Source organism: Rhineura floridana, chromosome 1, assembly GCF_030035675.1.
Source record: "Rhineura floridana isolate rRhiFlo1 chromosome 1, rRhiFlo1.hap2, whole genome shotgun sequence".
NCBI classification, from domain to species: Eukaryota; Metazoa; Chordata; class Lepidosauria; order Squamata; family Rhineuridae; genus Rhineura; species Rhineura floridana.
The window spans coordinates 151,357,069-151,372,828 of NC_084480.1; the positions used below are offsets into that span (position 1 = coordinate 151,357,069).

The window sequence follows — 15,760 nt, forward strand, 5'->3', positions numbered from 1 at the left end:
CTCATGGGGTCTGAACTGGCGGTGACCGACCAGGAGAGAGACCTCGGGGTTGTAGTGGACAGCACGATGAAAATGTCGATCCAGTGTGCGGCAGCTGTGAAAAAGGCAAATTCCATGCTAGCGATAATTAGGAAAGGTATGGTGCGGCCGCATTTGGAATACTGTGTACAGTTCTGGTCGCCTCATCTCAAAAAGGATATTATAGAGTTGGAAAAGGTTCAGAAGAGGGCAACCAGAATGATCAAGGGGATGGAGCGACTCCCTTACGAGGAAAGGTTGCAGCATTTGGGGCTTTTTAGTTTAGAGAAAAGGCGGGTCAGAGGAGACATGATAGAAGTGTATAAAATTATGCATGGCATTGAGAAAGTGGATAGAGAAAAGTTCTTTCTCATAATACTAGAACTCGTGGACATTCAAAGAAGCTGAATGTTGGAAGATTCAGGACAGACAAAAGGAAGTCCTTCTTTACTCAGCGCATAGTTAAACTATGGAATTTGCTCCCACAAGATGCAGTAATGGCCACCAGCTTGGATGGCTTTAAAAGAAGATTAGACAAATTCATGGAGGACAGGGCTATCAATGGCTACTAGCTGTGATGGCTGTGCTCTGCCACCCTAGTCAGAGGCAGCATGCTTCTGAAAACCAGTTGCTGGAAGCCTCAGGAGGGGAGAGTGTTCTTGCACTCGGGTCCTGCTTGCGGGCTTCCCCCAGGCACCTGGTTGGCCACTGTGAGAACAGGATGCTGGACTAGATGGGCCACTGGCCTGATCCAGCAGGCTCTTCTTATGTTCTTATGTTTATAACATAGAAAATGCTTACTTTATTAACTTTTTCAGCTCTGCTTCCTACAACTACTGAGCAACCACAGGTCTGCAGGTGTGAACTGATGGCTCTGCAAATTAAACACAGTGGTAAATTAAATATTTCAGAAGAGTTTTACATGCTGAAACTAAAAAGGATTTACAAAAAGCTTTTTTTCTACTGATATTAACATTTACAAATGTGGCAAGTAGTCTGTACTAAAATCAAATGCCACGAATGAGAACTATATGGCTATCTCAACCACTTGAAATTAAATTACTACAAAGTCAGCTGTGACTTCAGACAAAAAGCCACAAACAAATTAAATTATACACAAACATGTAAGCTGTCCTGTTCAGAGCGGGATTCACAAGGCTGAGACGCAGGTGCAATTAAATCTTGTTTTATTAAAGTAATGGATACATCAAAGGCAGTGTGCTTCATAGAAACCTCTAAGCTAGCTCACTCAAATTCCCTAACTGCACTCTAGACATGCTCTGCAACGTGTGAAGAAAGTTGACTCAGCAGCTCAAGCCAAACAGCTGCAGTCTTAAGCAGGGAAAGTTTCAGATCGTAATCTCTGACTCCTTCACAAGTCCTGCCTCTGTCCCGTCTGCTTCTCACGGCGTCGAGAGCGGGGTGACAGAGGGGCGCTTCCAAAAGAGCCGAAAGAACCGTCTCCTTAGCAACCGGCTCGAGGTCATGGGGCGGTGACGTGCTTGAAGCATCCCAAGAGCTGCTTGGTAAAGGGGGAATCAACACGCGCTCCAAAACATCTTCCAACGGCTCATCTGACCTGTCTCGGGGAGGCGCACTCTCCTCTTCAGAGACCACGCCATCTGTGGGAACTGGCCCGGACTCAACCTCACTCCCCCTCCCAAGGTCTTGCTGAGACTCAACAACTCCTGGGTCTTCCACACCTTCTGACAGCTGGGAAACCTGAAACCCATGTCTTCCCCCTCCCTGGCCCTCGTGGGGGAGTGGAGGCTCAACATAAGCTGATATAAAATTGTAAGTATCTGAAGAGAGGTATTTTGCCATTGCATTCATATGCGAGTATCTTGCTTTACCCTACAGTAATCATTGCCGCAGAGTTCCAAAGTTAGCAATGTAGACTGCTAAATAATTATCTGATAACCTTCACTTTGTGTTTATGGCATAATTTGAGTTCATAATGGTAAAGAAACTAAATAATTCTCTAGCTGTACAGAATTAACTGTTTGCATTTCTAGAAGTTATGTTACATTTGGTTATGGTATGTAGTCTGAACTTTCCACTTGTTGGCAGTAGTGAAAAAGCTCCTTATTTTTAAAATGTGTAATATTTGGGAGGAGGAGTGTAAGCAGAAGGATCTCACTAGTTCCAGGAAATGCATGAGACTTAACCCAAGTTCTGTTAATAGACTCTGGCCCATAGGGCTCCATGGACTGAAATACAATCAGTCCCATACTGTTCAGGTACACTGCCTTTTCCTTTGGTAGGCCTATCATTAACTCTGTTAGTGTCAAATGGAATGTGGTAGTACGAGAGTGAAGTACTCATCTTTCTAGTAGTTACCAGGGCTTTTTGTGTATGTGTGTGTGATGGTACTCATCGGTACACAGTACGGTCACCTCACCCATGGCAGCCATTTTGTGCTGGCGCCCATGGCACTTTTATCAAGTTATAAGTACTGGCACCTCATTTTTTTAAAACCAAAGGAGGACTAGCAGTAACAATGCCATACCTACAGTGCCACTGATAACAGAAGTTAAGTTAGTCAGATTCTAGCTTTCAGTGTCAGGAAAGTAATTTTTTTACCTAGAAAACAGATGCACATGATGGAATGGAGAAGCAACCCCCCCCCAGCTCGCTTCAATTCAGTGACATAATCCATTTCTAAACTGCCTTGGCATTTTCTACATTCCCTTAAACTTATGCTGTTTCCATGCTTCCACTGTTAAAAGCTTTAATATTTTTCTAACCAATGCAACTGCCAAGATGAACAATTGTCAATATACTATTGCACAAATAGGTTCCCATAAAAAAATCACACTAGTTTTCATATAAATTCAGTTTTACTTTAAACAATTTAAAATAAATTTACATATGTCACAAAATCCTATCAATAAATATGCCCCACAACCACAACCAGTCACCTATCACTTCATTTCTCTCAAAAACCAGAGCTTGGAAATGTTACTTTTTTTAAACTACAGTTCCCATCAGCCCCAGCCAGCATGGCCACTGGATTGGGCTGATGGGAGTTGTAGTTCAAAAAAGTAACTTTTCCAAGCTCTGCCAAAAACCTCTACTTTAAAAGTATTTTCTCAAAAGCTATTGATCGTACTTAAGGAGGAAACCTTCATGATAGCTGTCTCCAATGTCATAATCACTAAGCACGGTTTCACTTATCTGGAATGTGAATAAAAACAAGGGGAGGAAGATTAGTAGTATACCACATGAACACATTAGAAATGACAAATAGTCCACAAACCAACCCTAAACATACTTTAATGCAAAATTACTGAGATTCATACAAAATAAGGAAATATACAAAGTCAGAATTCTTTTACCATCATCTTCCAGGAGGCTATGTGAACAGAACAAGCCCCAGTGCTCTTTCACAATTCAAACAAGCAAGCGACCATGGAATTATATGTTCACTGTTTTGCCTCCTCTCTCTTGTATATTTCCTCCCTCCTTCAGCTATGGTTATTGCCAATCAGGGTTAACTATTAACCAGCTTTTGAAGACAACTTCAAACCCTGGTTTCAAACCCTAACTTGTGAGCTAACACCCTGGGTAACATTAAGCATACACAGAACCCTTTATTCTAAATAAGGTGGGTAGGTGAATTAGAATGGGAGATTCTACACACTGTTTTACTACCTGCTGTTTCCAATCTGCACTGGAACCAAATAAAAAGTGCAGAAAAGAAAACTTAATTAACCTAAAAGTATATTACCCATCCATACAAGCTCCACACCCACATCTGTATTACTATATTTGTGGTGCTGATACATTAACCATCCAACAGAAGATGCCTTAGTATCTAAAAAGACCCTACTGTTGAACTTTTTCTAGATTTAATTTTTTTCCTGTTTATAATGAATCACACTTTTGATAAATCTTTGCATTTTAAAAGACTACACACAGATCAGACCACAAAAAATGTAGTATAAAAAATGCTGTGATTATTATGAGATGTACCCTGGATTTACCTATGTACAGGCAAAAAAACCCACCTAGAAATCTACTGATTAACAATGTGTAATTTATTTTATTAAAGACACTTCAAAAAGGAAAAGAATAGAAGAGATGCTTCCTTTCATGATGCAAACTAACATAAAGACTTACATCTATTTCTTCTGGAACACTGTGTGATTTCATAGATGAAAGGAGTTCCATTACAGGAACAACTTCCCCTGTCAGCAATGGAATGATGCTCTGGCCCTGTGCAATAAATCATGTTTTAATTATTTATTAATATTTATGAACAGCATGCACTTAGAACAGAACATCAAAAGGGTGAACTGTTTTTGGAAAGAACAGAGTAATAAGGATCCCTCAATCCTCCAAAGCAGATTTTAAGTGTGCAGGCAGGGGTGGGGAGGCTGAAGAGGGGAGGAGAGAAGAAAATGAAGTTCTGTTACCCAAATGGAAGCAATTCTGCTTACCCATAGACATTTGGAAACAACCTTTTGGGTTGCCTCCAACTGAGATACACTCAGAGTAGACCCATTGAAAGCAATTAACTTAAGTTCCTCCATGGATTTGAATGGGTCTGCTCTGAATATAACTCAGTGGGGTGCAACCTTTTATTTTCCCACATAAAAGAATAATAAGCATATCAACCAATAATATAATTTTAAAACTGAGTTTATAAGCTTTTATGTTAGACTATTCAATAAAATAAAACTGCCAGATATAGCTCAAAATGTTTGCATTGTCAGAGAAAAGATTATATGCAGTGAATAAGTTCATGTATTGCTCCAGTTAACAATTTATCAAAAGAAAAGACTGATGGTCTCACTCCTTGTCAATTACCATTTGCCTTGTGTCATCTACCATGGGGGTGGGGAACTTTTTTCAGCCTGAGAGATGCATTCGCTTCTGGGCAGCCTTCCAGGGGCTACATTCCAGTGGTGGGTGGGGCCAGAGACAAAAATAGGCAAATATAAATTTGACCTTTGTACAGTAGCCTAGTTCCTACACACACACTTCTCTGTCCTCCATACAGGCAAGCAAAAAGCATTATTGAAGCTCAAAGACACATTCCAGGCAAGCAAAAACATTTGAGGGGTGTGTGAAGCAGGGCTGGTGAGGAGTGTGGCCCAGAGAGAGACCGGAGAGCCAGAAAGAGATTCCTGGAGGGCCACATATGGCCCCCAGGCCTGGGGTTCCCCACCCCTGATCTACAGCAAACCATCTCCCAGCCAGATATAGCTCAAAATATTTGCATTGTCAGTTCTTTTGTCTGACAGACTAAAGATCTTCCATTTTTACAAGATGTTGGTAGTATAGTCAAACTGAGGAAACCACCACCTTTAAAAATACTTATCATTCATTTAGATAAGTCTCTGTATAGTGAGAATAAAATACTACTCAGATTTCTACGTTGGTTACAATGGGGTGCAGTTGGCAAATATTTTTTCAGTTTGCTCAGAGTTTCTAGCATGTCTTCATGGAAATTATTTTCTTATACAAGTATTTCCAGGAATCCACAGTAGCAACTTCTACAGGCTATGATCCAATGGGAAAGGAGCAAACATATTCTCAGTCTTTCCAGTTAAATCAATGGGACTTGAAGTGCTTATCTTGAAATGTACTGTTTTCCTGCATGCATCATTCTTACCTGGTCTTCCATTCTCTCTGTGCGTTCCAGGACAGCCTTCTGAAAGTGTTCTTGCCTTTCCTAGGCAAGAAATCAGTACAATCTCAGAATTTTTAAAAGAAAGGTTCTAGTACATGTGCACATACAGCCAATGTTCATAAAAAGACATCAGCTCCACATCCTAATTAAACCAAAGTTACTTTACAGAGAACAGATTCACATTCAATTCTAAACACACTAACAGAAGAGCCTGTGTGGTGAAGTGGAAAAGGAGATCCATGTTCAGCTGTGAACTGCAGTGGGTGACCTCTGTCTGGCCAGTTTCTTTCAGCCTAACCTAGTGCATTGAGAGTTCTTGTGAAAGAAAAAATTGGATTAGCACCACCACATATGCTGCCTTTTTGTTCCATACAGAAGTCCTTAGAGGGTTTTTTTATAAGAAATGTTCAGTATGGGCTTGGGATGAAGTGTATGAAAGGCAGTAGCAACACATCACCACAAAACATGACATTACCCTATTGCAAGAAATTACAGGGGTTAAAATTTAAAATTAGCCTTTATAAACTTGTCATTTTGAGAGCCAGTATGGTGTAGTGTTAAGGTGTTGGGACTACGACCTGGGAGACCAGGGTTCGAATCCCCACATAGCCATGAAGCTCACTGGGATGGCAATCATTTACTGCTTTAAGAAGTCACAGTGTCAATGAAGTAGAACTACTAAGAGTCAGTGTCCATTTGAAACTAATTATGAATGAGTGTGAAACTTCAGCTTCTATATATGTTAACAAATCCACATACATTTTTAATGAGCCCTGAGCAATTGCTTACCTTTCTGAACAGGTGGCATACATACAGGCATACCCCGCTTTAACGTTCGCAATGGGACCGGAGTGAAAATCTACTTTAAATGAAGCAATTGTCTTCACTTGTACTGCACGCAATCACCACTAGATGGCAGCGGTGTCATGCCAATAAAATGTACGTTATTGCGAAGCGCGCGAACGTTAAGCGGGGTATGGGGACGTATGGAGCATGTACGTTATAGCGAGGCAACGTTAAGCGGGGTATGCCTGTAATTTGTAAGTAAAAAGAACACACACTATAAAGGATTAAGATTACTGTTGTGCTGCTGTAGGTTGCTTATGTTTGTGGGAATAGTTCTTCTTAAACAAAGAACAGTAACATTGGCTAAATAAATTCAGTTTATACAAGACTGCCTACACTTGGATGATTATCTCTTGACATAAGCTGATATATGCACACAATCCATTTGATCCTCCCTTTGCAGAGTACACAAACAAACCAGGCAGTATTCAATTAACCATAGTTTCCCATTTTATCCAAACTAGGAAACTGGAACAAACCAGGATAAACTATGGTTTGAAGTTGATTTAACCCCCGCCCCAAAAAAGCTGGTAAATATTCCCAGGGAAACTATAGTTGCTTAGAAGATCTCACACCAACTGAGAAGGGAGCAACGTGTGTGTGCACAAGGAAAAGGCTTGCTCATATGTTGGTTCATAAACCAAAGGATTATCATTTGAACCATTCTCACTTAGTATGGATAAGAGGTTCATGATTCCAAGGCCAAGACAAGGAAGAGCTTGAATTTACTTGTTTAGACTGCCACCTGGTGGCAAGTATTATGCTTAAAAGGTCACAAGGGGAGACAACTTGCGATCCAGGCTTAAAAGTGGTGATAATGAAGAAGCATCCTACCTTATGCATCCATATTCTTCCTTTTCTTATAATATGTGTCAGCCTGTCAACACATACTCTATGAAGGGGAAGGTAGAAACTGAGCTCACTTTGTGGAAGTATTATTGATAGTCCATATGTACTTCTGTCCCCGTTCCAATTCCCATCAAAAATTAAGGACACGATAATGACTCCTTTCTCAGCCAAAACAAAAAACTTCACATCTATTGCGCCGCTCTCTGCATTCCGAAGTATTTCCCCATTCAGAGTGTGGTTTGCAAGAAATGTTATTTCTCTGTCACTGAGAAGCTGCTGCTCTGTTTTGGGGGCCCAGATGTGTCTGACCCTGGGGCCAAGAATATTATCCCAGTATGCAAAGGTAGCAGCCAGTAATGGTGACTCTCCACTCAGTGCAATCTCAGCCTTGGCAGGAGAAGGAGGAAGACACAGAGCAGACATGGCAACCTCAGCTGTCACATTATCGATATCTGAAACCTGAAGTATAAACATTAAAACAGTGATCTTAGCACATGCAGGATTTATAGAAAACATTTCTCAGTAATATGTACAATGGAGGTACAATTTTTAGCATGAGTGAAGCTGATGTGTAGACTACCTTATATATCATCACATACCAGAATCAGAATATAACATTAAATTACACTGTGACCCTACTTCTATGTCAGTGTAACTAAGGAACTTTGGCATCAGTAGGCCTTGCTTCCAAGTAAACATGGTTGGGATTATGATATTTAAGAAGAACAGGTCTTCATTATAACTTCTTGTGTAGTAAACATCTCAGCAAACATTTTTAGAAAGGTTAAGAATGCACCCTAGGGTGCAGTCCTATGCACACTTGCTTGGAGTAAGCCCCATTGAACTCAAAGAGATTTACGAGTAAATGTGTTGGACTGCACTGCTAGAAGTATAACTTTGAGACAAGCCATGCATACTTCAAACATGAAATCAGTGGTGGGATGAGAATCATCGATTTCTAATATCATCAGCCAATAAATAAAAAGGCATAACAGTAAAATCAAATGTTATTTTAAATTAATTTCCATGTTGTAATACTGGCAAGCGCATGAAACACTGGTGGAAACGGAAGGAAATCAGAGTTGATGGTTTTAAAGTCATCTCACACAAGCAAAACTTGCACAAGGCTTTCTGTGTTGCAACAAGTCAAGGAGGAAGGCATGCGATGCTGAGGAAGTTCCATAATGAAACGGCAGTTCCACATTTTCAGCATATTTCACAGTCCAACTTTGATTTTGACCTACACAACAAGCAATCACATGATTGTGAACAATAGCATCTGGATCTTAAATGAGTCAAGTTGAAACCAATGACTACTAATTTCAGCTGATTTTACTTCCTGGAAATGAGACTGGATCAGTCTACAGCTGTAAATAGAAAAACATATAGAAAGACTTGAAACAGCGTCCTTTGTATGTACACACACTGTAAGTTTATTTATTACTGTTATTTATTTAAATCATTTATGTACTGCTTCACACCATGGTTTCTAAGCAGTGTACAATGAGGTTACAAAAGATAAAATCAGTTAAAACTAATCAGAAAAGCTTACTCAAAATATCTGCTGAAATAAAAAGTATAGGAGACCAGTAACAGTGATGACTCCCATGAAGATCTCAGTGATCACGCAGGGATATAAGGAATTAAGGTGGTCCTTAAGGTTTTCTGGACCCAAGTTGTTAAGGGCCTTGTTAAATTGATACAAGAACCTTGAACTTGGCCCAGTAGCATATGGACAGCCAGTGCAAGCTTTTAAGTGCTGGAGTTATGTGTTGGTTGTAGTCTGTGCCCATCGACAGTAGCTGCAGCATTTTGCATCAGTTGGAGCACCTGAGCATAGCCACATATAGAGTGCATTACAATAATCAAGTCTTGAGGTTACCAATGCATGACTTGCTGTGGCCGGGCTATCTCTGTCCAAGAACGGCCATACTGACATACCAGCTATAGGTGGCAAAAGGTGCTCCTAGCCACTGAGGCTACCTGAGCCCCCAGAGACAAAGACAGATCTAGGAGCACCAAGCTACAAACCTGTTCTTTCAGAGGAAGTGTAATCTCATACAGAACAATCTCCTGGATGCAGGAATCCCTCACCCACAGTGCTTCCAACTTCCCAGGGTTCAAACTCTGTGTACTGGCCCTCAACTAGTCCACCACTGTGCACAACCAACGCTCCAGATCCTGCACAGCCTCTCTTGATCCAGATGTTATGGAGAAATAGAGCTGTGTATCATCTGTATATTGATGACACTTTGCTCCAGATCTCATAATGACCGCTCATAAAAGCTTTATATAGATTTTGAACAACCCTGGGGACGAGATGGTGCCCTGTGGTACACCACAGCACAAGGGCCATGGGGCCAAACCACAAACGCCCAAATGCAATTCTCTGGACGCGGCCCTGCAGGTAGGAACAGAACCACTGTCAAACACAGCTTCCAATACCCATCCCACAGAGCTGGTCCAGAAGTATGCCATGGTCGATGGTATCAAAAGCTGCTGAGAGATCAAGAAGCGGAGTTGCACTCCCCCTATCCCACTCTTGATGCAGGTCATCATGCATCCGATAGACCAAGGCTGAGTACAAAACCATGCCTGAGCTAAGAGGGAGACTTGTCCTCTCTGCCTTACCTGGGATTGACGGGAATCCAAATTATTATTAGTATTTCTGTGGGAGCAGTGCCCTTTCTTCTCTGATCCAGTAGCATTTGGTACAACTTGCCATTTTTCTTGCACCCCAGAAACACAAGAGGAGCCCTGCTGGATCAGGCCAGTGCCCCACCTACTCCAGCAATCTGTTCTCACAGTAGCCAACCAGATGCCCATAAAAGCAGGTCGTAACTGCAATAGCAGTTTCGCTTGGCAGAGACTAACGCAATTAAACCTAACACCTCCTGTACTCCATATTAAGACTAACAGACGGCAGGCTTTTCCCTTACGCTCTGAAACACTATTTTCTTCTCCTCTCCCCCCAACCCACACCCTCTAGCCTACCTGTAGCAGCAGCTCTAGAGACCCGCAAAGCTTGCGCGGCACCGCGCACGACTTCGTGGACTTTTATTGCAGCGGGTCCTAACGAACAAGCAGCTTCCCTCCCACCCTGGACCACCAAAGCTACCTGCTGCTTCCTTCGCGTTTTTGCACGGAGGCGAACCCCAAAGGGACACACTCAGCGGGGCTGTTGGGAGTTAAACCGAATCACTCACCCGCAGACGTTAACGGAGTCACGCCACTACCTGAAGGCCGGACGCGTCACCCTCACCCGCGAGGGCAGCCGCGCGAGCCCTACAAACAGTCCCGCCCCCCAACAAACCCCTCGCTCTTCAAAAAGTTTACTACCATCACCGCAGGGGTATCACCGTGCGTGCGCGCTGCCTACCGTTTTGTGAGATTTGCTTACACGCTCCTTGGGGGGGGAAATGGGGGGGGAAGAAAAGTCGACGTATGACTCTGATAAGGGGGAGAAAGAGATAGAAACAGTTCTACTACATGTCTCTCACTTCCGGTTCCCCATTGCAGCTATTAACATTTTTCCACACGCGGTAATAGAGTGGCAAAGGAGAACAAGAGAAGCTTGTTGAAATTCCTCCTACACAATTTTTAAAGGTGCAGCTATATGATAGACAGATATTTGACAGGAGTTGAAATGGTTCAATTTCTATACGCTATAGCACGTCCAGCACTCCTGCCCCGCACATGGAGGATACTATGCTCTGATTGAGGGGCGGACGTCTGTCTAGAAACCCATTGAGAGCCTTCTCTCTAAAGTGTGACGCTAAGACTCCGCCTATTCGGTGTTTTGACAGGGGCGCTCTTTCTGCTGGTTGCCGAAGAAAGACTCTCTGCCTATTAAAACTAATAGGGAATGTTTGTCCTGCTTTTCAGGCCCTAATAATATGCAGGGAAGGAACAAGCTGGACCAATTAGCTATGACAGCTATCCACCAGATGGTGGATGTCCATCCTGTCCTGGATGGGGTTGCACTCCCTCTGGAGGAGCAGGTTCGTAGCTTGGGGGTTCTCCTAGAACCATTGCTGTCACATGAGGCTCAGGTAGCCTCGGTGGCACGGAGTGCCTTCCACCTGGTGGCCCAACTATGTCCCTATCTGGACAGGGATAACCTGGCTTCAGTTGTCCATGCTCTGGTAACCTCCATTAGATTACTGCAATGCACTCTACGTGGGGCTGCCTTTGAAGACGGTTCGGAAACTGCAGCTTGTGCAAAATGCTGCGGCCAGATTGGTAACAGGGACCAGACGGTCCGAACATATAAAACCGATTCTGGCCCGCTTGCATTGGCTGCCTGTATGTTTCCGAGCTGGATTCAAGGTGCTGGCTTTGACCTAAAAAGCCTTACACGGCTTGGGACCACAATACCTGATGGAACGCCTCTCCCGGGACGAACCCACCCGTACACTACGTTCAAGATCAAAGGCCCTCCTCTGGGTGCCTACTCCAAGGGAAGCTCGGAGGGTGGCAACAATGGAGAGGGCCTTCTCAGTGGTGGCCCCCAAATTATGGAATGATCTTCCTGACTATTATCTTTTCAGCGCCAGGTCAAGACTTTCCTCTTCTCCCAGGCATTTTAGCATGTGTTTTTAAATTGTTTTTATATTGTTTTGAATTTTAAAATTGTGTTTTAAATTGTTTTTAAAATATGTGTTTTAAATTGTATATTTATTTTAATGTTTTTGATTGCTGTAAACTGCCCAGAGAGCTTCAGCTATGGGGTGGTATACAAGTGCAATAAATAAATAAATAAATAAAACATGACAGGCAAACCGTGTTTATAATGTGGTATCTTTTGTATAAAATGAGAAACAGCGAGCTGTGTTAAGGCACACAATGACTATGGCTGGTGGCACTTGCACTCAGGCAGAGTCCCAAATGGTCATTACTGGACAAACTCTGACAAAAAGCCATGTTTGTAGCCAGTAAATTGTAGAAACAATTTGAATTTCCAATTCCAGTGCCTCAAAAAGGTCCAGTGCCGCAAAAGCCTAGTCTGAAACTGACCCCATTCAGTACTTCTTGCTGCCAAAATGTTGTCAGCCATTGTGAGGAAGGATTGAGGTACAAGAATGAACTAGCAAGTGATTTAAGGCTTATACAGATGCTTTTTGCTGTCCTTTGGAAAGCTGGTGTTATAATGTACTGTATAAAATTCCTTCACTGGAGGTGTAAGTGCTCAGTGATTTAGTTGAGAAACTAAGAACGCACACACAGCAAACAAAATTATCTTCATAAAAAAGAAATTGTCTGTATACTTAATGCAAAAAATGAAAAATTTTATTTATTTATTTATTTATTTATTATTTGATTTATATCCTGCCCTTCCTCCCAGCAGGAGCTCAGGGCGGCAAACAAAAGCACTAAAAACACTTTAAAACATCATAAAAACAGACATTAAAATACATTAAAACAAAATAACTTTAAAAACATTGTTTAAAAGCTTTGAAGACTTTTTTTTTTAAAAAAGGTTAAAAAACATAGTTTTTTTTAAAAAAAAAGGTTTAAAAGCATATTAAAAAGCAATTCCAACACAGAAGCAGACGGGGATAAGGTCTCAAAAGAGGAAAGAGGAAGGTTTTCAAAAGGCACCGAAAAGATAACAGAGATGATGCCTGTCTAATGTTTAAGGGGAGGAAATTCCACAGGATAGGTGCTGCCACACTAAAGGTCTATTTCCTATGATGTGCAGAACAGACCTCCTGATAAGACAGTATCTGCAGGAGGCCCTCACCTGCACAGTGCAGTGATCGGCTGGGTATATAAGGGGAAAGATGATCTTTCAGGTATCCTGGTCCCAAGTTGCATAGGACTTTGTGTCGGAATTCTATTGAATTGCGTAGCAGAGTGGAGAGTTTTGAGCGAGCTTGTGTGTGTTTGAATCTTTGCTAAGATTCTACCTTCCCTGCAAATTAGTCATACAGAGACTTTAAGCTTCAAAATAAGAAATAACTACTTTATTCTAGAAATACATGCTTGATAGGAAAAAGTTCTATATCTAGCTAACTAGCTATGTTGGAGCAGTCTGCACTGGTCCCAATGCAGCTCTCATGCTGGTTGAGAGGGAGAGACAAAGGATGGAAAGATGTCTGCTCCCCTCTTGAGAGAGAAAAAGAAGGCAGGAAGGAACTGGGATCAACATCCTTTGCATATCAGTCTAGCAGGAAGGGGGGGGAGAGAGAGAGAGAGAGAGACAAGCGCGCAGGGCAAGGATCAAAGGACAGGTATAGCCTAGCAACCAAGAGGTCTCCTCCCTAGCTACCCTTTTTAACCCCATGCAGCCTCAGCCCACCAAATTGGAGTGCATACATTCTAACACTTTGTACACCAAAACTAGAACCTTCAACTTGGCCCAGTACAATTCTTTCAGCAACAGGGTGATATGTTGGCAATACCCTGCCCCAGTAAGCAGTCTTGCCGCTGCATTTTGCACCAGCTGCACCCTCCAGACCAACCTCAAGGGCAGCCCCACATAGATTGCATTATAGTAATCCAGCCTGGTTACCAGTGCGTGGACAACAGTGTTCAGGCTATCCCAATCCAGAAATGGCTGCAGCTGTCTTACCAGCCAAAGCTGGTAAAAGGCACTCCTAGCTACTGAGGTCACCTGGGCCTCTAGCGACAAAGATGGATCTAGGAGCACCCCCAGATTACGGACCTGCTCTTTTAGAGGGAGTACGACCCCATCCAAAGCAGGCAACTGACCAATTATCTGAACTCGGGAACCACCAACCCACAGCACCTCTGTCTTGCTAGGATTCAGACTCAGTTTATTGGCCCTCATCCAGCCCACCACCGAGTCCAGGCAGTGGTCCAGGGCTTGCATGGCCTCTCCCAATTCAGATGTTACAGAGAAATAGAGCTGGGTATCATCAGTATACTGCTGACACCTTGCCCTAAATCTCCTGATGACCGCTCTCAAGGGCTTCATATAGATGTTAAACAGCATGGGGGGGACAAAATGGTACCCTGCAGCACTCCACAGCACAACTGCCAGGGGGCTGAAAGACAATAACCCAATGCTATTCTCTGAAAACGACCCTGGAGATTGGATCGGAGGCACTGTAAAACAGTGCCTCTGATACCAAGCTCACCAAGTCGGCCCAGAAGGATACCATGGTCAATGGTATCAAAAGCTGCTGAGAGATCAAGTAAGAGTAACAGGGTCGCACTCCCCCTGTCCTTCTCCGGATAAAGGTCATCCATCAGGACGACCAAGGCTGATTCAGTCCCATAACCAGGCCTGAACCCACTGGAACAGGTCAAGATAATCTGTTTCATCCAAGAGTACTTGCAATTGCTGCACCACAACCCTCTCAATCACCTTCCCTAAGAAAGGGGTATTTGTGACCGGTTGGTAATTGTCGCAGACCAATGGGTCCCGGGTTGCCTTTTTCAGGAGAAATGTCTTAGAAGTAGATCTTGATTTATGTTATCTTAATAAACTTGCACTTTTCTCATTTCGTATTTTTCTTATTTTGAATTTTATAGTGTTGAGTAGTAAAGCCTAGAACTGAAACATCTAATGATGTTATCATGGAATCTTGCGATGTTATGTCTGAGGATGGGGTCCATTGTGCATATGTTGGGGAGGAGGCTATTGTCATGATCCTGGTATCAGATTCCCCCTTCTTCAGGAAATAAGATCAAGGACTTAAGAGTCAGAGGAGGAATGCTATATAGGGTGAGCCGCAGAAACACTTCCACAAGATGAGCCTGTGGTGCCAGTGCGCCTCTAGCCTGAGGATGTTGCGTTACTATCCTCTGACACATAGATTCCATCACAGCAGCCTCAGTACAACCAGACTCTCCCCAGCTTTGCTGGAGTAAAAGACTGCCAGAGTGGACTGAGCTCCTTTAACTGAAGAGGCACCTTTCGGTGAATGTAGAGCTTGCAATTGGGACAGAACTGCTGCTCCTGTATCAGGGATGAGGAACCTTTGACCTTCCAGATGTGGCTGAACTCCAACTGCCCATCAGCCCCAGCAAGTAAGGCCAATGACCGGGGATGATGGAAGCTGTACTTCAGCAACATCTGGAGGGCCAAAGGATCCCCACACCTATCCTATATACTGCTCAATCTAAGGGTGTCTGTTACCAAAGCAACATGGGGGCAAGGGAGGAAAGGGCCAAGTCAGATTGAACAAGTAGAGCAGAGCCCTTCAAAAAATCACCAACACCCCAAAGCCAAAAGAACCCAGTCTTCTGTGTGCCCCACCACATATTCATCAGATTTCTTAAATGATTTGAATTATTAGACTCATTAATAAAATTCCTCTCTTTGGAGCCCATTTGGCCAATTAGCTGCAAGCCTACACTCAATGAGCAAGAACTGAATTGCTAGGGAAAAAACATTCTCTCCCCCCTCAACCCCCACCCCATTCCTTCCCTTATAGAGAA

The 15,760-nt window shown here is 42.9% G+C and overlaps 1 protein-coding gene and 1 long non-coding RNA gene across 6 annotated transcripts in view; one reads left to right on the forward strand and one right to left on the reverse strand.

The window, feature by feature from the left end:
* Positions 1-4,401, forward strand: part of LOC133389893 (uncharacterized) — a 28,808-nt gene extending 24,407 nt beyond the window's left edge. The window contains exons 3-4 of one of the 2 annotated variants that reach the window (XR_009764211.1): positions 837-1,812; positions 4,073-4,401. This is a non-coding gene — a long non-coding RNA (uncharacterized LOC133389893). Of the gene's footprint in view, positions 1-836 lie in introns of both variants that reach the window. The other variant, XR_009764205.1, reaches the window with a different exon arrangement.
* Positions 1-10,794, reverse strand: part of LOC133389774 (guanine nucleotide exchange factor C9orf72-like) — a 29,244-nt gene extending 18,450 nt beyond the window's left edge. Inside the window, exons 1-6 of one of the 4 annotated variants that reach the window (XM_061637764.1) lie at positions 10,731-10,794; positions 7,337-7,810; positions 5,639-5,698; positions 4,141-4,236; positions 3,131-3,195; positions 820-892 (exon numbers count right to left, since the gene is read on the reverse strand). In XM_061637764.1, the coding sequence (XP_061493748.1) occupies positions 820-892; positions 3,131-3,195; positions 4,141-4,236; positions 5,639-5,698; positions 7,337-7,774 (732 nt within the window). In that variant the 5' untranslated portion in view covers positions 7,775-7,810; positions 10,731-10,794. The other 3 variants (XM_061637765.1, XM_061637763.1, XM_061637762.1) reach the window with 3 other exon arrangements.
* Positions 10,795-15,760: the final 4,966 nt, after the last annotated feature.